Source organism: Schistocerca gregaria, chromosome 2 (assembly GCF_023897955.1).
Source record: "Schistocerca gregaria isolate iqSchGreg1 chromosome 2, iqSchGreg1.2, whole genome shotgun sequence".
In the NCBI taxonomy this organism is placed as follows: Eukaryota; Metazoa; Arthropoda; class Insecta; order Orthoptera; family Acrididae; genus Schistocerca; species Schistocerca gregaria.
In genome coordinates this window covers 295,180,324-295,205,821 of record NC_064921.1, presented here as the reverse complement: position 1 = coordinate 295,205,821, position 25,498 = coordinate 295,180,324, and the positions used below count along the sequence as shown (strand labels likewise).

General features: G+C 42.1%; 1 protein-coding gene across 1 annotated transcript in view; it reads left to right on the top strand.

Annotated features, from left to right (window-relative positions):
* LOC126336911 (replication protein A 32 kDa subunit) overlaps nt 1–17,653 on the top strand; it is a 28,418-nt gene extending 10,765 nt beyond the window's left edge. Inside the window, exons 3-8 of the mRNA XM_050001041.1 lie at nt 5,748–5,846; nt 8,777–8,887; nt 11,980–12,177; nt 13,458–13,577; nt 17,288–17,367; nt 17,481–17,653. Of these exons, the coding sequence (XP_049856998.1) occupies nt 5,748–5,846; nt 8,777–8,887; nt 11,980–12,177; nt 13,458–13,577; nt 17,288–17,367; nt 17,481–17,559 (687 nt within the window). The 3' untranslated portion in view covers nt 17,560–17,653. The remainder of the gene's footprint in view (nt 1–5,747; nt 5,847–8,776; nt 8,888–11,979; nt 12,178–13,457; nt 13,578–17,287; nt 17,368–17,480) is intronic.
* The last annotated feature ends 7,845 nt before the right edge of the window (nt 17,654–25,498 follow it).

Genomic DNA, 25,498 nt, shown 5'->3' with positions numbered 1-25,498 from the left:
TCCACCTTCCCAAAAAATTGGAGTGCAGTTTCACATGATTTTCTTGGTTGGTATGCATGCTGGTTTGTGTGTAGAGGGACCCTAGTTAACCTCATCTCCCTAACAATCACGCTGACCAATTTTTGTAATGTTTTAAGAGGAAAGGAGGACAGACTAATTGGTCTCATATCCTTGGCCTTGGTATGATCAGTTCTCCCTGGCTTTGGAATGAAAACAATCTTCACTGCTCCTCCAGATGTTAGGAATGATGCCCCCTGCTAGGCTAACCCCAAATAAGCTGCATAGGAATCTTATTAAGTTCACCTTTATTTGTTGCAGGAGCATTGGAAAAATTCTATCTGGGCCAGGTGACTTGAATGGTTGGAATGTTATCACCGCTTATTGGATTTTACTATGGACAACATATTCTCTGACTGATTCCCAGTTCTCTGTTCAAACACCTGAAAACCGATATCTTACAGGGATCTCGTTCTGGTCTATGTTGTCTGTCAGAGTGCATTGAAGAAAATGAGTCTCGAGTAGTAGTTCCAGTGTTTCATGTGCTGTCATTGTATACTCCCCATCCTCTTTCTTTTAAGTTCCTCCTGGATTATGCTGAAATTTAGTTGGACATTCTGATCATATGTCTTTGGTATCTAATACATCAAATTTGAGATTCAACAAAGAAACTACTGTTTTGGAGCACAAGTATATAAGGTGGTAGTGTGTTGTTCTGCTGTAGTTATTTCCCAGGAAACAACAGTAATACAACATCAGAAGCAGCTGAGAGATCAATAAATACAAGGTGAGGCACAGAAGACAGGCCATACCAAATACCTCCAGAATGAGTAACATACATTGACCTGTATGTTTACTCCTTTGTGATAGACAGTGTGTAAAATTTTTTTGATGTAGGCAATTATTTTTAATGTTATAGCTGGTACTGACTCCTTTTGAAAGTGGTTGTGTATGGCTCACCGCAGCATTGGAAATAGCATTTAAAGATTTCTTCGGTGACATAACAAGTTTAGAACTTTATCAAATAGTAATAATATAACAGCATTGTAAATTGCTGTCTCCTCATCAGAAGAAGACGTCTCACAGACATTTGCCTTACTGAACCAAATGTAAGCAGACTTGGAACTTTGCTAGTTTATGCTGTTATAAGTCGTGACCTGCTATCTTTCAAAGCTGTCTACTAAGTACTGCACTGAATTAAATACCTATAACATACAGCTTTTTGCTGTTTTGAGTCTGGCCTACACTGAGGTGACAAAAGTCTACAGATGGCAGTAGTATCATATGCACAAGATATAAAAGGGCACTGCATTGGTGGAGCTGTCGTTTGTAATCGGATGACCCATGTGAAAACGTGTGTTTGAGGTAATTATGGCTGCACGACTGGAATTAACAGTCTTTGAATGCACAGTGCTAGTTGGAGCTAGATGCAGGGGACATTCCATTTTGGAAATCGTTAAGGAGTTCAATATCCCAATATCCACAGCGTTAAGAGCGTGCCACAAACACCAAATTTCTGGCATTTCCTCTCACCATGGACAACACAGTGGCCGACAGCCTCACTTAATGACTGAGAGCAATAGTGATTATATAGAGTTGTCAATGCTAACAAACTAACAATGCTTCGTATAATAACCACAGAAATCAATTGGGATGTACAATGAACATATCCATCAAGGCAGTGTGGCGAAATTAGGCATTAATGGGCTATGGTAGCAGACGACTGATGCAAGTGCCTTTGCTAACATCATGATATTGCCTGCTTTGCCTTTTGTGGGCTCGTGGACCATCGGTTTGACGAGAGATGACTGGAAAACAGAGGGCTGGTCAGATGAACTTCAGCTGATGATAGGGTCTGAGTGTAGTGCAGACCACATGAAGCCACGGACCTGAGTTGTCAACAAGGCACTATGCGATCTAGTGTTAACTCGATAATGGCATGGGCTGTGTCTACGCTGAATGTAGCGGGTCCTCTGGTCCAACTGAACTGATCATTAATGAGAAATGTTTATGTTCAACTACTTGGAAACCATTTGCAGCCATTCATGGACTTCATGCCCCAAACGGCGATGGAATTTTTATGGATGTAAGTGCTCCACACCATCGGTCACAGTTGTTCACAATTGATTTGAAGAAGATGTAACATTTAAGATCATTATAGTGATGTGCTTTCCTTTGTACTTTGAGTAACTGAAAGATATAACAGAGTCGTTCATCAGCTGTTTAACCAGTACCTATTTTCAAAGACTTGCATTCTAGACATGCAGACTAGTTCCAGTTCACATGGGTCAAATATCTGTAGTCATTCTTGTCATCTAATTATTGGTTGATTACTTATCTGGTGCTGTAATTTAGGTTTCCCATCCCTTAGAGGTGATGTTCAGTTCAGTCTAACCTTATGTTGAAACTTGTACTTACTTGGAAAGGATAAGTGCTCAAGGTTTAAATCTAGCATACTTGTTATCTTCTTTATCCACTGTCATTTTCTGTGCTTAGAAGTGAACAGAATACTATCCATTGCTTGTTTTTGCTTCCTAAATTAGCCAGTTTCATGGAGCCTTCACATTTTCCAAAAGGGTAGCAATTTCCAGCATCATACACTTAAAATAATATGTTCTGAAATCTCAGCCCATCAACAGGTTTCTCTGATGTAATAAAATACCAATAACTTCCCAGAATGGGAGTAATGCAGTGTTGTTCATATCTGTGATGCAAGAGAATTTATAACAAATTTATACCTGAAGCTGAACCTTCCTTTTTGTCGTACAGTACACTCACATGTAAGGAACATTACTATCTTAAACTGCTGTTGGTGAATATCGGCTTTTGACTGGATGTTGGTCACCAATTACTATTACACTTTTGGTCCAACACAAGGTGGTCATAATTAAACTGATGGTGTTCTGAGTGCTGTAGTGTGGCCCAAATTCATCGTAAGACACTGAAGCACCATTGGTGTGTTAATTAATCAGTGTGCTGAAAAAAATTATAGTTCCACTGCCTGCCGCCAGGTGAAAACATGGTGCTGTAAGCAGTCAGAATGTGAAATGTTTCCTGTTCTGCTGTCAATATGCCGTTTGTTGCTTGCTGGCATGTGTTGATTTCTTTCGTGAAGTGACTTGGTGTAAAGGGTTAAGAAGGCTGAAGTTTTACACATAAAACATAATGACTGTTGAAGAGAGAGATTGTGTGCAGCTGGTAAAGCTGTTTTATCAGAACAGCAGCAATAGCAGAGCTGCAGTGCAGGAATATCACCAATGGCAACAGCTGTGGAGAGGCCTCATATCAATAAATGCGCTAATCAATATGATATAAAAATTTGAAGAAAGCAAACCAAAGACTGTGATTTATGGGCAAACCCATAGAAAATGTAACAGATCTACTGAATAGACTGCTTCCACTACGCTTGTCCACGCTCTTCTGGAATATTGCTGTGCAGTGTGGGGTTTGCGTCCGACAGGATTGATGGAGAGTACTGAAAAAATTTAAAAAAGAACAGATCATTTCGTATTATCATAAAATAGGGGAAAGAGTGCCACAGATATGATACATGAATTGGGGTGGCAATCATTAAAAGAAAGACTCTTTTTGCTGCGACAGGATCTTCTCATGAAATTTCGATCACCAACTTTCTCCTCAGAGTGATTGTGCAACACACACCTCAAATCTCGCAGCTTGTGCTCGAGCTATGTCATGGGAATTCTCTCTCCCTGGTCAACAGTTCAAAATTTTTGAGGTGTGTTTTACTCTTGTATTGCTACAGGATTTAGAATTGGTATGTAATGAAGCTCCAAGATAGTCTACAACTCCATACCATAGCCCTTCACTTCTTGGCGTGACATGTGGCTGGGAAGTATTGTTTGGATGGATGAGGCACATTTTACTCTGCATGGTGCCATGAATGCACAGAACTGTTGCATATGGGATTCTATTCTGCCAAATGTTGTGCAGGAATATCCACTACACTTAGCTTATGTGACTCTGTGGTGTGGTTTCACAAGCTGCTCCTTTCTTGACCTGTTTTTCTTTGAGAATATGACACCTCGTGGGCGTGTTAGTTGTACAACGACATATGCACGATATAAGGGCCTCCTTGTGTAATACGTGGTTCCAACTTTGCAAGAATACAACTGTGTCCATACTGCTATTTTCGTGCAAGATGGGGGGACACTACATGTTGCTTGCGAGGTGAAAGATTTGCTTCGAGAAACCTTTTGTAATGGCCACATCGTCTCAAGGCGATTTCAAGATGTGTGGTCTTCCACACCCCCCAGAAAGATCTATTCTATAAGGGGTGTATCCAGACTCTTCCTAATCAGAAGGATAGCACACTACAACACATTGTTCTGATAACACTGGATAGCTGTAAACAACTGTTGACAATGCCATATTAAGGGTTCAGCATGTTGCTGAGTTGGGAGACCTTATTGAACATGTCACATAACTTGTGACGATATCCTAATAAACTGCCAGAACCATCGTTATCATGTATTTGATCATTCCTCCCATTTTCCTGCACCTGCACAACATTCTGACTGCTTACAGTGTGCCATATTTGAACATAGTCAATTACTTTATAGCCACCCAGTACAAAGAGGTTATAGTAGTATTACACTGAACAGCCAAAGAAACTTGTACACGTACCTAATATTGTGTAGGCCTCCGTGAGTACACAGAAGTGTCATTATACAATGCGACATGGACTCGATTAATGTCTGAAGTAGTGCTGGAGGAAATTGACACCATGAATTGCCCAGGGCTGTCCATAAATCCGTAAGAGTATGAGGAGGTGGAGGCCTCTTCTGAACAGTGTGTTGCAGGGCATCCCAGACAGTCTCAATAATGTTCATGTCTGGGGAGTGGCCAGTGGAAGTATTTAAACTCAGAAGAGTGTCCCTGGAGTCACTTTGTAGCAATTCTGGGCATGTGGGGTGTTGCATTGACCTCCTGGAATTACCAAAGTCCATCGGAATGCATAATGGGTGCGAATGGGTGCAGCTGATCATGTAGGTTGCTTACGTATGTGTCACCTGTCAGAGTTGTATCTAGATATCAGGGGTCCCATATCACTCCAACTGTTCAAACCCCACACTATTACAGGGCCTCCACCAGCTTGAACAGTCCCTTGCTGTCATCCAGGGTGCATGAATTCATGAGGTTATCCCCATACCTGCACACGTCCACCTGCTCGATACAATTTTAAATTTTTTCAGTCACCAACAGTCCAATGTTGGTGTTGACAGGCCAATGTGAGGCGTAAAGTTTTGTGTCGTGCAATTGTCGAGGGTACACAGGTGGGCCTTCAGCTCCGTAAGCCCTTATGGATGATGTTTTCATTGAAATCTGCAGAAGGGTTGTACTTCTGTCACGTTGAACGATTCTCTTCAGTTGTTGTTGGTTCCGTTCTTGCAGGATCTTCAGGCCGCGGTGATGTCGGAGATTTGATGTTGTACTGGGTTCCTGATATTCATGGTACACTCGATAAATTGTTTTATGGGAAAATCCCCACTTCATCAGTACTTTAGAGATGCTGTGTCCCATCATTCATTTGTTGACTATTACACCACTTGAATATTAACCTGCCACTGTAGCAGCAGTAACTGATCTAACAACTGCGGCAGACACTTGTCGTATATAGGTGTTGCCAACTGTAGTGACGTATTCTGCCTGTTTACGACTACTGAATAGTAGTACTAGTAGTTGTAATAATAATAATACTCTCAGTACAAGTCTTTTTGTTTTCTTTTCAGGCAAATAAACGAGACCAAAATGTTGTTCCTGTAACAATAAATCAGATATTGACAAGTGCAGATTCGGGGCTAAAGATTGGGACCCAGGATATCACACTGGTGAGAATTTGTGCTCTTACTGTTATTGTATTATATATTCTTGAGGTACTGTCTTATTATGTATGCAGCAAAACCCCATTTGCAAGTTCCCATTTTTTTAAATTTATTTTTGTCAGTACCAACATAGTTTCTGTTCCCTGATTACAATGCTTTCCTGTCATTAACAATTCCTCATTACAACATTTCCTTTGTTTAAAATTATCATGACCTTTAACATTGATTTTCTCACAGTGCCTTGTGTTCCTGCACAAAGTCAGCCTTGAACAAAGTGAAAATTGCAGTGTATATGCAAAGTTAATGATCATGTAATGTAATGTTAGCATGATTTTCGTTGCCAGCATGTCGCATCAGATTCGCCTATATTATAGGTCTGCGGTGTTTGGAAGGATGGGGAAGTATGCTGAGCCACTGCCTTAATGACAATCACAATCTGATGAGAATGACTGCAGCAGCAAACTTCCTTCTGCTCCTTGTGTTGTATTGCAACAGCTTTAATTTAATTTCACAGTCATTTATACCAATAAACACCTTTTTCGAAGATGGCCATCTGTATAATGCACTTTTATGAAACATTGTTCCTCAAGATGCTCTGTAAAATGATGACAATTTCTGCCCTATTTCTCACCAAGGACATCCATGAATCAAGTAACCTCTTGGTGAGCAACAAGCTGAAAATTTCGTGCCTGTTGTTCTTTGTTTGTGTAGACTGCCAACTTTAGTGTTTTAACCAGTATTGTGTTACAAGTTTTATTTACCATAATTTTTCAGTGATTATCAATAAGGAGTCTCACATTAGAACACCAATAGCTTTTTAATATGGTTCCATGAAAGACTTTTGCTTCTGTTTTTTATTTACACCATTGGACATGATCTGCATGAGGAGGGAAACCTGTGTGCATGTTTGTGTGTGTCAGCACTTGGCCACTGCCTTTGTGGTGGATGCTTTGTATACTGTGGAACGACAAGTAGAGCTAATTGCTGTTAGAAAGAAACAAAAACAGTTATGTCAGATTTTTAAAAATATACAAATTGTAAGTTGTTGTTATTTCATATTTTGAATAATATAAAGAGAATCGCAGTAAGAGCAATTTATTCATTTTTGTTTGTTGTTTTCATTGCTTTTCTGTATTTTACGCTTTCTGGGAGTTTACAGTTTCTTTGGATCAGTCCACTGGAAAGTGTAACAAGGTTTTTTTTACTGTAGCTGTTGGCGTGTTGTGGCGCAATAAGAGCACACAGAGTACTGTGAAAATCAGAAATTTGACATGTAATTTTGTAAGTTAGTTTTTGGAAAATTCTTTCTGTTAATATACAGTGAGAAATTTCTCTGAAGGAATTTAAGTGGCACAATGATGATAAGCATATTTGGTTTGATTGCAATTGATTCACAGCGTCGTAGTTAATATCTATTCTCCATTTCATTTTAATGATTTTCTCTCTGTGTCTGCTTTCATGTTCTGTCCATTACTTCTGTGGGTAGCGTATTGCATACAGACGAAACTTTCTCTTTGACAGCTTAATGTGTTCTTGATTGTTTTTGAAATTAAGGATGTGAGTGAAATTTAGTGTTCCTGGATAAAAGGGCAAAAGGGTGGCTGTTGAGCTTGGTGCTTATATTACAGTGCGTAATTTGAAAAAAATTGTATCATTACCAATTTCGCCAGTGCCAAAGAACTGGATAGTTATTCAATTAGTTACTTTCTCACACATTTGAAATATGAGCTTCGTAAAAGCTGAAATTTTCCTAGAGGTGTGATTGATCAAAATTATTTAGTCCTCAAAATAATGATATTCTTCCACTCCTTTCAAATAAATGCCCTCAAAGTAACTTTGGTGAATTTTGTTTAAAATTTTGCAATTTTTGTGATACAGGTTTTGTTAGCTTGTAATAAAATAGTTCTCTTAAAGACTGTAAGTAATATGCACCACTAACCTGCTCATCAAGATGAGAAGTACCACAGAAATGCTGTTGGCGTCTTCCACATTGGGAACATAGAAAATATTGGTCAGATGGTGGAACTGAAATCTGTACCAACAAGTGATGACAAGCCATTTTGACCATGAGCTATTTTCGCAGCAATGGTTCCACCTCCTTCGGACCACATCTGGTGCTGCCAGTCAAATTACTATATATTTGGTGTTTGCTATGAATGTCATATGCTTCAGTGTATAATGTTTAATTGGTATTAATTTCCAATGTTTTGTATGGCAAGTCTTTTTTAGTAGGATAATATGGTCTCCCCTATAACCCAACATGGGGCGAAAGTGTTGCCACAATGTGTGACGTGGCTGAACATGACGAAAATGCCCAAAGTGGGACTCTGTCATTTTTTGTGTGAAGAATTTTGTTTTGTTGTCTGTACATGTAATAACAGGTATCTCATATTTCAACAGATGTAACTTAAATGTATGAGAAGTGTAACGTTTTTACTGCAGAAGTGTAAATGTGAACAGATGTGTGGACAGTTTGAAATGTGAGACAGCTTACAGGGGTTGCTGTCATACATTTTACTGCTTTTTTGTATTATTCTTATACCTTCTTTTATTAACATAATAATAATAATAATAATAATAATAATAATAATAATAATAATAATAGGTTTCTGTTTTGATTTCCATTCAATTTATGTAAAAGAATGCTTCTATACTAAAGTTTTATTTGATTTACTTCAAAATGTAATGTTTGCAACTTTTATTGCTCTCTCTCGTCATGGATAATACAATTACTGAAACTATAAGTTCCACAATCTCTGGTTCTTTTTTTGTGTAATTATGGACTCATTTAATTTACATCCCAAGTAAAATAGCTTTCTCAGTGAAAACAGTTCTATAAATAGATGGTCAATGAGGTTTATGTCGCATAACAACTATTCTCGATTATTGTGCCTTAAGTCTTATTGTGCTTCAGATATTTTTCCTGTTGTGTGCAGGTTACAATTTGTGGTATCATAACAAGAATGCAGGTGGCATCAATGAAAGTGACTTACGTGATAACTGATGACACAGGATCAATTGAAGCACACTTATGGGTTGAAGCTGATGTAAGTACATTTATATTTATGTTGTCATTTAACACCTTACATAATACTTCTTTTCTCAATGAACCATGAATGGTGCCAGTGGTAATAGAGTAAATCATCATGGTTTGTTGCCTACAGTATTGACCCCAGAAAGAAAAGAGGCACATAGTACAATAGATTATAATTTATTTTAAAATGGAGACCTCATGATAGAAGAGAGCCATATAATAAATGGTTTGTCTGGCTGTGATGGTCTAATAAAAGGATTCTCATCAGTCAGATTTATGCGGGAAGGAAGAAACAAAATTGTAATTCTGACAGAAATGCATTATTCAGGGAATTTTGGATAATGGAAAATGGGAACAAGTTTACTAAAGGCATACAGAAAATGCAAAGTTTATTTTTAAAACACTATGAATCCAATTTTCCTTTACAGTGGGTGAATGAAAGTTACTGTCGGAATTGAGAGAAAGGTTAGCTACATCTGGGAATGAAAGTTGTGCCTGGAAGAGAGAATTGGAAGGTGCATTGCAAGCAATCTTTCAAAGTTCTTCACCGCGAACCAAAAGATTGAAACTACATTACAATGTGTTTTTAGAATTTTTAATTTTTTTTTGTGCTAATGCAATTCAGGCATTTTAGGAATGAAATGAATAAACTGCAGAAATCAACTCCAAGTAACAGTAGCAGTGGAACAAATGCTATTAAATTCAGTTATGAGCCATAGAATTAAATGAGTTCTTTTAGCAGTGGTTGAAAAGACAGGGAAGTGCCATCAAAAGTGGTTCCATTAGACTTCCTTACAAGGAGGCCACAAGGTAGTTGAAGTTTTGTAATTTTTTATATTTTGGTATGTAAAGCTCAAAACTCAAATTGCAATACAGCAAAGCAGTTCTCCGCAGCTCTCAAAAATTTTTGAGAAAATTGGCTTTGAAGTTGTCTAACGATCATTCATATGCAAAATTAAGGTAAGTTTTTCTGCAAGCAGTGTGGCTCTGTGGTAAAGTGCTCATCTGCTGTGTGTGTGTGTGTGTGTGTGTGTGTGTGTGTGTGTGTGTGTGTGTGTGTGTGTGTGTGTGTGTGTTTGGGGGGGGGGGGGGGGAGGAGGAGCTGGGTTCGATTTTTGTTGGATTCAATTTTATAAACCAAGTTGCATGTTTTGTGAAGCATAAAATTCATGAAGGGGGTTGGGGGTGGAGAAATCAGTAGCGCTTGAGATTGGCAATCGTGGAATTGAGTCATGTTTTGGTCAGTATTTTTTCGTTTTTTTCTGTTCATTTTTAGTACTTGCAAATTTAAATATAGAATTCGTAAAATACATGATAATACATTTGTCATTGTCATTTATATGAAAAATGCTAATCATCTTATTGTTAATTACATGTTGCATACAAAAATCCAGTTTTCATTGCAAATATGAGCTCTTAATTACTAATCTTTTATAAAAGACTGTTAATCAACATTGATTGAATTTAAAAAAATAAAAAACAATTTTATCCTCTGTATGTATTTTACACTTCATGGAAATGGTCATGAAGTGTGCACCTTTGCTTAACAATTTGAGTCAGACAGGAACTGACTCCCCACCACAGAGAGGCAGGCAGGCAATCTACCACAGAGCTTGTCAAAAAATAAAACTTTTCTTTAGCATGTTAAAGATAGTTGGGAGACTTCAAAGTCTATTTACTTGAACTTTTGAAAGTTGCGTGAACATGGTTTGGGAACATTGAAACTTGAGCACTGAACTTCATGTACCACAAATGTCTGATTGCTATGTGGTTGCCTTGTTAGACAAGACTTACAGTCTGAACAGCAGATACCAGTTTTGTCAAATAAGCAGTTTGGTAGATTACAAATTATGACACTGGAAACTAATAACTCATCTAACTGTGACGGTAGTTCAATTAAAATATGAAAAATCTTGAGCTATATTGGCAGTAATTTAGTCCAAATGTTTTTTCATGAATTTATAAATGAGTGACCCCTAGTTATGGACCCATTTTGACCCCTAATTATGGACCCATTTCTCTCCTTGTATTCTCAGAATTCTCAAAGAAAGTAACTTGCGCCTGAATATTGCAGCCTTTTAACAGCAGCTCCTTCGGATCTATAAATACCTTTCTACAGGAAAAGTTATATACAATTACACAAATTCACTTTTGGTAGAACTAAACAACAAAAATTACCGTGTTGCCATTTTATGTAATTTTGCCAAGGGCTTCTATTGTGTAGATGGAAAATTACATTAAAGAAACAAAAACAGTATGACATTAAAGGCATTCCTGTTGCTTGGAAAGAGCCATGACTGTAAAATAGAAAACAGAAGGTCACATTAACGAAACATAGCATGGAGGGTGGGGAACATTGAATTAAATTAAAAAGTTTTATCTTGGTGCACTCCTATTCTTGACTTAAGTAACTGATTTGCCTTCAGTTCATCAGGCAGTGATGTTTGCTGCTGACAGATGTACTGAGAAAGGATCTTAAAGCACTTCCATACTAGACACAACCAGTTCACAGTAAGCAGTGTAACCATGATCCTTGTGCAGTTCGGAGCAAGGTAATGAAATTAGAGATGAGGGCATGTGCATTATGAGGCTCCATGTGTGAAGTTCTAGGTCTCCAGCTGAGCCGGGACCAGCATGTTTATAAATTAGCAATACAAATATATGCTGAGGGGGGGGGGGGGGGGGGTCATGCAGGTGTTTATGTCCATGCGCACACTATTAAAGCAGTCACAGCTTCAAGCTGTGCTCAGCATAAATATGAAAGCCTCCCCCCCTCTTACACACACACACACACACACACACACACACACACACACACACACACACACACACACACACACACACCTGTGCGTCACACGTGTGTGTGCAGGGTGTAGGTTGTATGTATATCTGCTGACAGTATGGTGTGATCCTTTTTGAACTCATTTCTATAACAAAATGGTTCAAATTTCTCTGAGCACTATGGGACTTTTCTATAACAAATCAGAAGTCCACTGAATACAGAGACTCATTCTATCATTGAAAACAGTTGTGTGCAGTTTGCAGGATAATACTATGATGTATAAATCAAAATAATTATAAATTTTTTTTTAAAAAATGTTTCAGGATGACCAGAATGCTGTGCCTGTCATAGTTGAGAATACGTACTGTCGAATATATGGATCTGTTCGAACTCAGCAAGGGAAGAAACACATAATGATTTTTAAGATCATGCCTCTTGAAAGTCTAAATGACCTCACAGTTCACATGCTGGAAATCGTTCACGCAAATACAATGGCAGCAGCTGTCAAGAAAGTGGATACGGTACATATTGTTTGATTGTTTGATTGCTTTGACATTCTGTGTATTTTTTGCAGTAAAATTGGTATACACTCTCTCTCTCTCTCTCTCTCTCTCTCTCTCTCTCTCTCTCTCTCTCTCTCTCTCTCTCTCTAGCAGTTGGTGACTAACTAATTATGTAGCAGCATTTTTTATTGGAGTGTCAAGTGTGCCATAATTTTATTTGGGTTCTTATTTTGACTGACTTCAGATTGATGAATTTGTGTTGTCTGCCAAGAAGATGGGTGCATTATCCCTTCTTACTTAGACATACTAATTACCTTCATAAATGCTATAGATAAACAGGGTTGGACAAATAAAAGTGGATTGGAGAACAGAGTTCCAGGGTGCAAAGAAACACAGGAGAGGAAAGGAAATACAGTACTAATCTGACTGTAGCAGATGTTGAAAGTGACCACCATTCATCTCTTGGCGCTTTTGGGCTGCAGTCAACAAATTGCAGAAGGCCGAATCAAAGCTGGACTCGAATTGCTGCAGTCTCATATGAAATGTTCTACTGCAGTTCTTGAAGACTATGAGGGTTGTTGTGATACACCTTAGACTTGAGTGCTCCCCACACAAAGTAATTGCACATGAAAGATCAGGTGACCTCGGTGGCCAGCTAGCCATCTCCTGTGGGTTCATCTTCAGAGCCTACTTGCACAATGTTTCTTGAATTGTTCTGCAGTGTAATGTCACTATGAACACAGCAGTAAGTCACATATTAGATACAGCGAAAGCAGTTTGTGCATTACGCTCTGATTAAAAGTACATTGTGATTGTCATTTCAGTGAGTGGCAGGCCAGTTGCCAACCAAGTAGTTGTTTCTCAGGTGCCACATGCCCTCTGTATTGCCTGTGTGTTTGTGCAGTGCCTTATGAAGCATGACTAGCTTCATGCCTGGTAGCATTCTCCCTTCCCAACTTCAATCTGTCAATCACAAGACAAGGTTAATCAAGTGTAACAACATAGCTTTTTACATTACCTACATTAAGTACAGTTACTTGTAAAACCTCGGCTTGTACTTTGCCAGTTTGCATTTCAACAATACACAGAGTGGTTTTAATTCTGTAGTTACATGTATTAGTTGCAACTAAAAAATTTAATTTAAGTTTAAATATTCAACAGTACTTTTGTACTACATAAGGATAATCTTCTTGTAGCTTCAGTTCTGAAATATGTTTGAAAATTGTGCTGTACATTATATGTACATAGTTACAATGATTGTACTTTCATATATGTGTCAAACATTTTATTTTCAACAGACCAATGGAATGAATACCGGGGACAGTCATCTTAGCAATTCCTTAATGTCTACGTCATACAGTGCCAGCATTTCCAGTGGTTTTAATCCTGCTCAGCAAATGGTTTTTGATGTTGTTAAGGTGAGATTAAAGCTATTTTGAAAGTAGGAGACTTCTGGAGTTCACCTGAGGTTTTATGTTAATGGAACATATTAGTTATAGAACTACTAGCTACAAAGTTCATCAACACTTAAAACATTATATCATTTACTGGTACAGCAATGAACATTAAAATATTTGTTTCACTTGAGTGGTTGGTAACTATTTTCAAAATATCTTACCTAATATTGAATTTAGTATCAATCATGTTTACGATTATGTAATTGTCCTCGATGTTGTTCTTGAAAATAGTTTTGTAAATATTGCAAGTTGGCTTAGAAGTTGAATTAGTGACTGTAGAAAAAAAAAAACGTGCTGGAATTTTTTATTACACTTATGAAATAAATGGACTTGTTTAGGTTTCAACTTGTAATGTGTGTTGAACGGATACAAGGCTTGTGACTTGTCTCAAAGATATAGGCCCAAGAAAATTGCAATCTCTTCAGAAACAACTGTAGTTATTTCTGCTCCTGTTTCTAAGGCATCACACTGGTGTGTTTGATACTATGCAGCTGTGTTGAATATTATTAAAGTATTTGCTTATAACAGTGTTTTACTGTATTGTTAGGTTTCAAAGACGGTGCTATTCAGCACACTCGTCTAATATAAGGTGCCTAGGAAGCTGTTTTCTCTAATAGCTAGACAACGATTGAAGCAAGTATTATTAATGGAGTTTACTACAGTAAGTTGAATAGACAGTAATTAACTTCATGTATTTACAGAAGTGAGCCACAAGCAAATGGCGAGATGTAAATAATCAATGTCCTTCGATAATACAAATTCCATGCAAGCAAATAATACAGTTCACAAGTCACAGCTAAAGCATTTATATCACGGCTTGTCTTCTAGTGCGGCTGCGGCTAGGCGGAGCGGCACTAATATTCTCTTCATATACAGGTCACTCCTGTTGTGGTGTCGTCCTAGTCAGCATACTACTTGCTGACGTTGTCCCTCTGCTGTGACATTCCAAGCTGATGTGCTAGCATTTGATGTTACGCCAGAACAGCTTCGATGAGATTATGCATTATTTTCTCATTAGAGGCCACTCCTTTATTGTAAATGATTGTTGCTTTGGTGCAATAAAGGGAAAAAAATTCAAGAAATGTGGCTGTTGTCATGTTCCAGAAGAGTATGAGGTTGTAATCAAATGATTATGTGATAAGTTTCATGAGGCAAAAGTTGGATGCCTACACATATTGGATTAAGGTAATTGGTGGGAAAACTATCAACTATCACAGAAAATCCTGTAACTCTGAAATCATCAGGAAAGACTTGCCGCATAATAGAATAATAAACAAAAGAAATTTCAGGATGATTCACAGCCCAAGGGGCTTTTAACTGTCAGTAGTTCATTCATGGATTGTGTATCACACCAGTTTGCTTTTATCTGTAAAATGTGCAGAGAGACAAAAAGATAGAATTTAATGTCAATCTGAAAAGATATACAATTTTTCTCTCTCATGCAAAATTAAGACAAACTGATCCATATTGCTTCTGCAATCCTGAAGTTTATCAGCATTGTGATCATGATACTTTCTTATTAGTAAAAGATGTCATTACCACTTAACGACTTTCTGTATTTTATGACATTGAAATTTTAGTGTTATGCCATTTTCAAGCAGCAAAAAACTTAGAAATTTGTCAGGAAGGTACAAGAATGTACAGACAACAGAAGTTTTAATTGTAAGCTCTCAAATGGGCTAAAGTGCACTTGCTTACAATCACTTCGTGCCACTGCACAGTGTATATCAAATGATTAATGATAGACACTGTAGTATATAATGTTCCATTTTACCAAATTCCTTTGTCGACGGGATGTTAAACTCAATCTTCCTTCCTTTCTACCAAATTTCTTAAAACAAGTCACATAAATATATAAAGCTATCAATTGAAACAGACTATGAGTATGAAAGTGGAATAAGGAATACCTAAAAAAAAGGAACAAAGTATGTCTTGGTAGCAAAGATAACAAAATTGAGTACTGCTTCCTAAATATCAGCCAACAGCATGGTATTAGTGCTGAAACTTGCAGCAGTGCAAGTAATTCATGAAATAGTGTAATACCAAATTGGGAAAGTATGGTTGCTGAAAAGTTACTTGTTCTATTGCTATTACATAACTTGAGGTAAAAAACTTCATTCCTGTTAAATAACTAGTCAGGCCACCATTATAGGTATAAAACATAATTTCTGAAGTAAAAAAATAATAAAACAATAAAAGAAGTGTAACATCCAGAGTAATGGTGTCCAAAGGAAAGAGGACAACCACTATATTTATATCCCTCCACAGTACAAATGAAAGATAATACAAATTAATGCCAAAAGTCAGAATGACTTATGACCTAAGTACATTAACCAGAACATGTACAACAATCACACTCCAAAATTCAGGAGTTGATAAGAAACAAAATATGTGTTTAAGTAACAGCAATCAATAATTAATTTTTAACAAATTTTACAGCAAAACAACAAAATCATCTTTTTGCCCCCTGGAGGGGGGTGAGTGGGCTGCTTGAGGACATACTGGCTATCCTTTTCAGCGATAGGATTGTTACATTTTATTCTTTATTTCAGTTTATCACATTCTTGTTGCAAAGATGCAAATTTCATATAGTACAGATTTGAGAAATTGCTGTTTTATGTATATAAAAGTTAGTGAAATCCATGCCATATGAAATTTGCACCTTTTGCAACAACCCACAAAAAACTTCTTCCACATTCAATCCTTTCTAACTTATGTAGTTGCATGTAAGTGAGGGATTAAATTTCAGTTCATTATATTTTGCCAGAGTAATACAACAAGCTTGACATTAAATTCATGCCAAGTAATTGATTGCATTTGTTGTGTGGGAAGTGAGATGATGAACTTACAACACTTGAAAAATAGTCGCAAGTTCCAGAAAACAAATAAGCGATATGCAGGGTATGTTGTGAGATTTATTACAAGATTTTAGAAGGTATTTTCAAAAGGAAAGAGATTGGTTTAAAGGAGTTAGAAAAAAAAAATCCAGCTTCAAACGTACTCTGCCAAATGGTGGTACAATAGATTTTATTTTCAAGGTTCTCGCAGTTTGGAACCTGCAGAATAAGTTGGTAGGATGTGAAGAATTGGATAAAAGTTAACTAGCTTAAGGTTTCTTTGATTAATAAAGTATGAGACAAAATTGATAATCCAGTGCTTACCATCTGGGGAAGATACTTGTAATACCACCAGTAGGTACTTACCAAAGTAAAAAGAGCTTTCAGAAGTAATAGTTCCTTGCTCAGGGAGAGACAGGGGTAAGCTTGGGAAGGTTAAAAAGAAAGGGCAAGTCACTCCAATTTTACTATTCTCCAGCCTCTCCCTTTGCTTTTTCCAAAGAAGGAACTATTAGTTCTGAAAGCTAGGTAACATGTCACTTCTGTTTAGATGAACTATAATACTCATTTCAGCTCCTGAAAGTCAGCAACTTTTAGTTTTCTCCATCAGATTTTCCTTTGATACCATTTTATTTTATTTTTCATTTTTTTTGCCAATAGAATGGAAGAAGTGCATGTTGGGAAACTAGCTGAGAGTTTGAGATGAAAATTTAAAATAAAGGCTTTATGCATGACATGATACTATTTTCGTAATGCTTTGTGTAAAATAATTATTCTTCTGTTGGGTTACATATTTTTAAGATGTTGTTAACCTGTTACTTTGTTTCTCTGCAGAAGTCATCTGATCCAACAGGAATTCCGAGGACTGAAGTTATCAATGCCCTGAAAGGAAAACTATTGCCAAAGAATATTAAGTAAGTGAAACCAAGTGTGTTGGATTAATTTTTGAGTTGCAAAATTGTGAAGAGTCTTAAGTTGTAATTTTTAACTGTTGTTAAAATCAATCTTTTTCTTTTTTTTCTTGCAGTGACATTCTCGCTTTTATGTGTGGTGAAGGCCACATATATACAACTATTGATGAAGATCATTTCCAATGCACAGACTGAATTGGTTAAAATATATTTGCTGACCACTTGTAAATATTGTTTTTGGAGATATATGTGGTAATATATTTGGTAATAAAACATTGTATCAATAATACTTTGCAAATGTGTGTAATATTTTCTAAGTTTTTCAGATGAACTATTTTTCTGAATGCTTTTCTTAAACCACATCTATTCTCTCATGACTGGAGTAAGTTAAATTATCATCAGCACTTGTGCCTCCTTCCCGAACTCACAGTCAGATGGTGTTATCAGCCCTTGCCTCGTGCCCCCCTGTGGGTTCGGGGGTAAGAATAGGCCCACGGTATTCCTGCCTGTCGTAAGAGGCGACTAAAAGGAGTCTCAAACGTTTCGGCCTTATGTGATGGTCCCCTACCGGGTTTGACCTCCATCTTCTAAATTCTTCCGAAGAGCGAGCTGATTGGGGAAGGGCGCCTTACAAGGTGCAATGTGTCCATCGCTCATTACCATCTCTAGCTTGGTTGGTCGTCATCGCATAGCTGTCCCGCCCACTCACCATCTCTAGGGCGTGGCTTTGTTCTTGGGTGCGGTTTTTTGCAGTCTGCTCTGCTGTGTCGCTTTATGCGCCAATGACGATCATGGACTACATTTCACCTGAAATCCAGCACGGTAGCCAGTCCGTTGTGGTGGGGCCGCCATGTACCCTGTCGGTTGTAGCCCCCTGACAACACAGGGATCGCTCTACTGATGCCTGCGCCGTTAACTCCCCGCGTATGCCAAGGAGTAGATGCCTGTCTCCTTGGGGCATCGGGACTCCCGGCAATGGCCATCCCGCCAGGTGGTCGTTGCTGAGGCTGGGTGGCGCCCGTGGGGAGGGCCCTTGGTCGGAGTAGGTGGCATCAGGGCGGATGACCCGCGATGAAGCGTGGTACATCATCTCTTGCTGGCGGCCAGCCGCCAGCAGTCTCTAAGCGTTCTCGGCCTCAATATAACGCTCAGGCATATGATCCACAATCGTTCCCCTCCCTGGCCACACCATGGGAGGAACGAAAGGCTACGGTTGGCAGCGAACCTTATTCACCTCGCTATTTAGTCTGTACACGAGTCGATGGGGAATCGTTTATGGCGACCAAGCCTCAGTTTTTTGTCGAGCACTTGGAGGACAAGTTTGGGGAGGTGGAGGGCTTGTCCAAAATGCGCTCTGGGGCAGTGTTGATCAAAACGGCATCCTCTGCACAGTCACGGCGGTTACTCGCTTGTGACAAGTTGGGGGATGTTTCCGTCACGATCACACCCCATAAGAGTCTCAACATGGTCCAGGGCATTATATTCCATAGGGACCTACTCTTGCAGTCAGACGACGAGCTACGCGCCAATTTAGAACGGCGGGGTGTTCACTTCGTCCGGCGCGTCCATCGGGGTCCGAGGGATAATCAGGTAGCCACCGGTGCCTTCATCTTGGCCTTCGAGGGTGACGTCCTACCCGAAAAGGTCAAGGTGATGGTCTACCGATGTGATGTGAAGCCCTATATCCCTCCCCCGGTGAGGTGTTTCAAATGCTGGAAGTTCGGCCACATGTCATCTCGGTGTACTTCCAGCATGACATGCAGAGATTGTGGACGCCCTTCACATCCTAATACTGCATGTGCGCCGCCTCCCATCTGTGTGAACTGCGGCGAACACCATTCCCCTTGCTCGCCAGACTGCAAGGTTCTACTGAAAGAACGAAGGATCATGGAATATAAGACCCTGGACCGCATGACCTATACTGAGGCTAAGCGGAAATACGAGAGGCTACATCCTGTGGCTCTGACCAGCTCCTATGCCACCGCTGCCAAAACAGTAGTTTTGTCATCTGCTGCACCGATTCCACTGAACACTGAGCCGGAATACTACACCTGCCCCCTTGATGGTGGGGGGCACTTCCCCATCTGTTGCTCCTGCACCACCTACCTCAGGAGCAACGACCCCCCAACCATCGGGGACACAAGTCCCCAACTCTAAGCCGGAGAAGCGTCCGACTTCTTCGGCGACTCTCTCTCGCAAGGGATCCCTCGGGTCCCTCCCTTCCCAGGTTTCCACCTCTGGGAAGGGTGACGTCAGCCAATGGCTGAAAAGCAGGCCAGCGGCTGGTCGCAGGGCTTCCCGCTCCTCCTCCGTCCCGGAGACTGACTCGGTGGAGCCCTCCCAGCCAGTAAAGCCCAAGGAGCAGAGAGAGAAGACGAAAAAGAAGAAGGCCTCTAAGGCCAAGGAACGCGCGGTGGCATCCGCCCCACCGCTCCATACAGGCTCTGCATCTGAGGATGAGGTGGAGATCATGGCGTCCGCTGAGGACCTGGATCTCGCCATACCCTCAGACGCCAAGGACGCCGATTGTTCTGGTCCTCGATCGGTGACAGCAGGTGACCCAGTGACGTGATCTGCCTCCTCGGTCCCTTCACGCCTATTTCGCCCATGGACAATGTGATTCTCCAGTGGAACTGCAGCGGTTTTTTCCACCACCTTGCTGAGCTCCGCCAACTCGTCAGCAGTCACCCTTTCTTCTGCATTGCCCTCCAGGAAACGTGGTTTCCGGCAATGCGGACCCCTGCCCTACGAGGGTATCGGGGTTATTATAAGAACCGGGCAGTTTATGAGAGGGTGTCTGGTGGAGTCTGCGTCTACGTCCTTAACTCCATCTACAGCGAGTGTGTGCCTCTTCATACACCCTTAGAGACTGTCGCTGTAAGGATGTGGACGCCTCAGCCTATTACTGTCTGCAGTTTGTACCTTCCGCCGGATGGTGATGTCTCTCGTCATGTGTTGGCTGCATTGATAGGACAACTGCCGCCTCCCTTTGTGTTGCTGGGCGACTTTAACGCCCATAACCCCTTGTGGGGTAGCGCCGCGATTACTGGCCGGGGCAGAGATGTCGAGACTCTTCTGTCACAGCTTGACCTCTGCCTTTTAAACACGGGAGAGGCGACCCACTTTAGTGCAGTCCATGGCTCGTTTTCGGCCATTGACCTTTCTATTTGCAGCCCCGGACTTTCACCATCCATCCACTGGAGGGTCCATGACGACTTATGTGGTAGTGACCATTTCCCCATCTTTCTGTCACTACCACAGCGTCACTCTTCTGAACGCCCCTCCAGATGGGCTCTGAATAAGGCTGATTGGGACTTATTTACATCTGTCGCAGTGATCGAACCTCCTTCCACTGATCCGATTGATGCGGTGGTTCAGTCGGTCACCACCAGCATCGTTTCTGCGGCGGCATCTGCGGTTCCCTGTACATCCGGGTCACCTCGGCGGAGGACTGTGCCGTGGTGGTCGCCCGAGATCGCAGAGGCGATTCGAGATCGCCGGCGGGCTCTTCAGCGCCATAAGCGGCACCCGTCGTTGGAGACCCTCATTGCTTTTAAACAGTTCCGCGCCCGAGCCCGACGCCTTATTCGCCAACGGAAGCAGGAGTGCTGGGAACGTTATGTTTCCACCATTGGCATCCGTACCTCTGCATCGCAGGTTTGGGCCAAGATTCGGCGACTCCAAGGCTATCGGCCGCCTGTCTCTGTCCCTGGGCTTTCGCTGAATGGAGTGGTGTGTACTGACTCCGACACGATTGCGGACCGGTTAGCCGAGCATTTTGCTCAGTGTTCCGCGTCAACGAACTACCCGTTGGCCTTCCGCTCCCGGAAAGAGCGGTTGGAAAGTCGGAGGCTTTCCTTTCACACGCGCCACGCGGAGTCGTACAATGCTCCTTTCAGCGAATGGGAATTCCAGAGCGCACTTTCTGCTTGCCCTGATACGGCTCCTGGACCAGACCGCATTCACAGCCAGATGCTGAAACACCTCTCAGTGCCTTGCCAGCGACGCCTCCTAGATCTTTTCAATCGCGTCTGGGTCGAGGGTGTTTTCCCGTCTCAATGGCGGGAAAGCATAGTCCTCCCCGTATTGAAACCTGGCAAGAACCCGCTGGAGGTGGACAGCTATCGCCCCATAAGCCTCACCAACGTTCCTTGCAAGTTGCTGGAACGTATGGTGAGCCGGAGGTTGAGTTGGCTCCTCGAGTCTCGGGGCCTTCTGGCTCCGTCTCAGGGTGGGTTCCGTAAAGGCCGCTCTGCCGTCGATAATCTGGTCTCCCTGGAGTCTGCCATCCGTACAGCCTTTGCGCGCCGCCAACATCTGGTTGCCGTCTTCTTCGACATGCGGAAGGCATACGATACGACTTGGCGCCATCACATCCTGGCCACACTTCATGGGTGGGGCCTTAGGGGCCCGCTCCCGATTTTTATTCAGAATTTTCTTTCGTATCGTTCCTTCCGCGTGCAAGTAGCTGCGTCGCATAGTTCCTCCCGGGTCCAGGAGAACGGGGTCCCACAGGGGTCTGTCCTCAGTGTGTCCCTGTTTTTAATTGCCATCAATGGGCTCGTTGAGGCGGTGGGGTCGTCCGTCGCGGCTTCTTTATATGCGGACGACTTCTGCCTATATTACAGCTCCAGTGGCATCGCCGCTGCTGAACGGCAGCTGCAAGGTGCCATCCGCAAGGCGCAGTCATGGGCTGTAACGCACGGGTTCCAGTTTTCGGCCGCGAAGACCTGCGTTATGCATTTCTGCCGGCGTCGCACGGTTCACCCTGAGCCGCGCCTTTACCTTGACGGTGAACCTCTTGCTGTGGTCGCGACGCATCGGTTCTTGGGACTGGTGTTCGATACCCGGTTGACTTGGCTGCCCCATATTAGGCAGCTGAAGCAAACATGCTGGCGGCATTTAAACGCTCTCCGTTGCTTAAGCCACACCAGGTGGGGTGCCGACCGGTCCACCCTCCTCCACCTATATCAAGCGCTCATCCAGTCCCGCCTTGATTATGGGTGTGTGGCATACGGTTCTGCCTCGCCTTCAGCATTGCGATTGCTGGATCCCATACACCACTGCGGGATCCGCCTCGCCACGGGAGCGTTCCGGACAAGCCCCGTCGACAGCATACTCGTGGAGGCTGGTGTCCCTCCATTGCGGTTCCGGCGTGACCGCCTTCTGGCCGCCTATGCCGCACACGTTTATAGCATGCCAGGGCATCCAAACTACCGTCTCCTGTTCCCTCGCTCGATCGTCCATGTTCCGGACAGGCGGCCCCGGTCAGGGTGTCCCATTGCGGTTCGCCTCCAGGACCTTCTCCGTGGCCTTGACTTTTTTCCTCTGCCACCTGTTTTCCGGGCCAATCTCCGTCTGCCCCCGTGGAGTGTGCCCCGACCGTGCCTTCGGCTCGACTTGGCACAGGGTCCGAAGGTCTCAGTGCCTCCGGAGGCCCTCCGCCGCCGCTTTCTTTCCATCCTGGCAGAGTTTCCGAACGCGGCGGTGGCCTACACCGACGGTTCGGTGGTCTCTGGCCACACTGGTTACGCTCTCACTCTACGGGATTATTGTGAGCAACGGTCATTGGCAGCTGGCTCCAGTGTATACACTGCCGAGTTGGTTGCCATCTATCGTGCCCTAGAGTTTCTCCGCTCCCGCTCAGGTGAGTCCTTTGTCATCTGTAGTGACTCCCTGAGCGGTTTACGAGCTCTGGACCAGTGTTTCCCTCGTTCCCGTCTGGTGATGGCCATCCAGGAGTCCCTCCATACTCTCGTCCGTTGCGGCCGCTCTGTCACCTTTGTTTGGTCCCCGGGTCACGTCGGCATCCCGGGTAACGAGCGGGTTGACGAACTGGCGAAACAGGCGGTCAGTTCCCCGGCCATGGAGATCGGTCTTTTAGAGAGTGACGTCCGATCCGTATTGCGGCAGAAGGTCCTTGCTGCTTGGCGTGATGAGTGGCGCACCCTGCCCTCTCCCAACAAACTTCGGGCAGTCAAGGAGACAACCAGTGTGTGGCGCTCCTCCATGCGGGGGTCTCGCAAGGACGCTGTCGTCCTCTGCCGGCTCCGCATAGGACATACCCGGCTCACGCACGCGTATCTCTTGTGCCGTGACGACCCGCCTCTCTGTCGCTGCGGATTGGCCCTGACCGTGGTACACGTCTTACTAGACTGCCCACTTTTAACTGCCCTCAGGCAGACGTTCGCGCTGCCTGATACACTCCCTGCTCTTTTAACCGATGACTCTACTATGGCTGACTTAGTTCTCCGTTTTATTCGAGCAGGGGGTTTTTATCATTCAATATGAGAGTCCCTTTTTATTTTTTTTTAGTGTCGACTGTGGCTTTTGGCCTGGGGTTTTAGTTTGTGGTGTTTTAATGTGTCCCTTGGTTGTTGGCCTTTCCAGTTTTATTTTCATGGTCGGCCAATGACCGTCGCACTCTGTGTGTCTTTTAATCTCTTTTCTCTGGTCTTCGTCTATGTCTTTCTTGTACTGTGTCGTCCCTTGTCGTCTCCGTTATGTGTTTATTGCTTGTTGAACTTTTCTTCGTGTATTATTATGGTCGTGGAACATGGGACCGATGACCTAAGTAGTCTGGTCCCTTTAACCCCCACAAACCAACCAACCAACCTTGCCTCGTGCAGTTTACTGTGTGTCAGTTTCTCTCAGCAAATAACTTGGAAATAAGGGCTACGGCATATTTTCATGCTTAAAACTTGTGGAACTGCCTTCCAGGGCAGTACAAGTAAAGAAAGGTCGTTAGTCTGCAAAAGCAAGTAATAATGGGAGTTGTACGAAGCAGATATTTGCACGTATTTCAGGTCTCCTTCAGACATTGTGGAATTCTTGCTCTAAATTTTCAGTACAATTATTCCTTAATAGTCGTAACTACAAATAAAAGACGGTTTAAAAGGATCTATTAGTTACACAACTACAGTTAAAGACACCAAAATAATTCAGATGTTGACGTAGCCCCTTTGCCTAGGGTTCAGATTGAGGTTCTGCATTATGGCACAAAGAGTTTTAACCCTTTGACTGCTACAAACATGCTCATTGCATTCTGTTATGAGCACAGCTTTGTTGTCAGCATAAACTGCTGCTGTGTTGTGGTATCCATGTGTGTGCTAGTTTAGCCGCATAGTCCGGCACGCATGTGCTGAATATTCCTGGAGTGCTGGATGTTGACTTCATCTGCTGCTCTGGGTTTCTTCCTCCCTCACCAGTAAAGAGAGAGAGAGACAGAGAGAGAGAGAGAGAGAGAGAGAGAGAGAGAGAGAGAGAGAGAGAGAGAGAGAGAGAGAGACGAAGAAGAATTGTTATGCTGACAAATTAAGTTTTTCACTTGAAAGCTCTTATAGAAATGAGTTACTGCACAGACAAACACAAGTGTGCGAATATTATATCCCAACTAAGAACTGCATCTCTTCAGGCATTTTTAGTAGGATATTAGAAACCTATTATGAAAGTGACGTGTCGCTTTATATTCATCGCAGTAACTTAATGTACTTTCATAGTTACTCTTTTACAATGCCTGCTGTCCTCCATATATTCATAACCGTAATAACTCATGAAGAGGGGCAGCAGCCTTTTCAGTAGTTGCAAGGGCAACAGTCTGGATGTGATGGTACTGCGAACGGCTGAAAGCAAGGGGAAACTACAGACGTAATTTTTCCCGAGGGCATGCAGCTTTACTGTATGATTAAATGATGATGGCGTCCTCTTGGGTAAAATATTCCGAAGGTAAAATAGTCCCCCATTCGTATCTGCGGGCGGGGACTACTCAAGAGGATGTCGTTATCAGCAGAAAGAAAACTGGCATTCTACGGATCGGAGCGTGGAATGTCAGATCCCTTAATCGGGCAGGTAGGTTAGAAAATTTAAAAAGGGAAATGGATAGGTTAAAGTTAGATATAGTGGGAATTAGTGAAGTTCGGTGGCAGGAGGAACAAGACTTCTGGTCAGGTGACTACAGGGTTATAAACACAAAATCAAATAGGGGTAATGCAGTAGTAGGTTTAATAATGAATAGGAAAATAGGAATGCGGGTAAGCTACTACAAACAGCATAGTGAACGCATTATTGTGGCCAAGATAGATACGAAGGCCACACCTACTACAGTAGTACAAGTTTATTTGCCAACTAGTTCTGC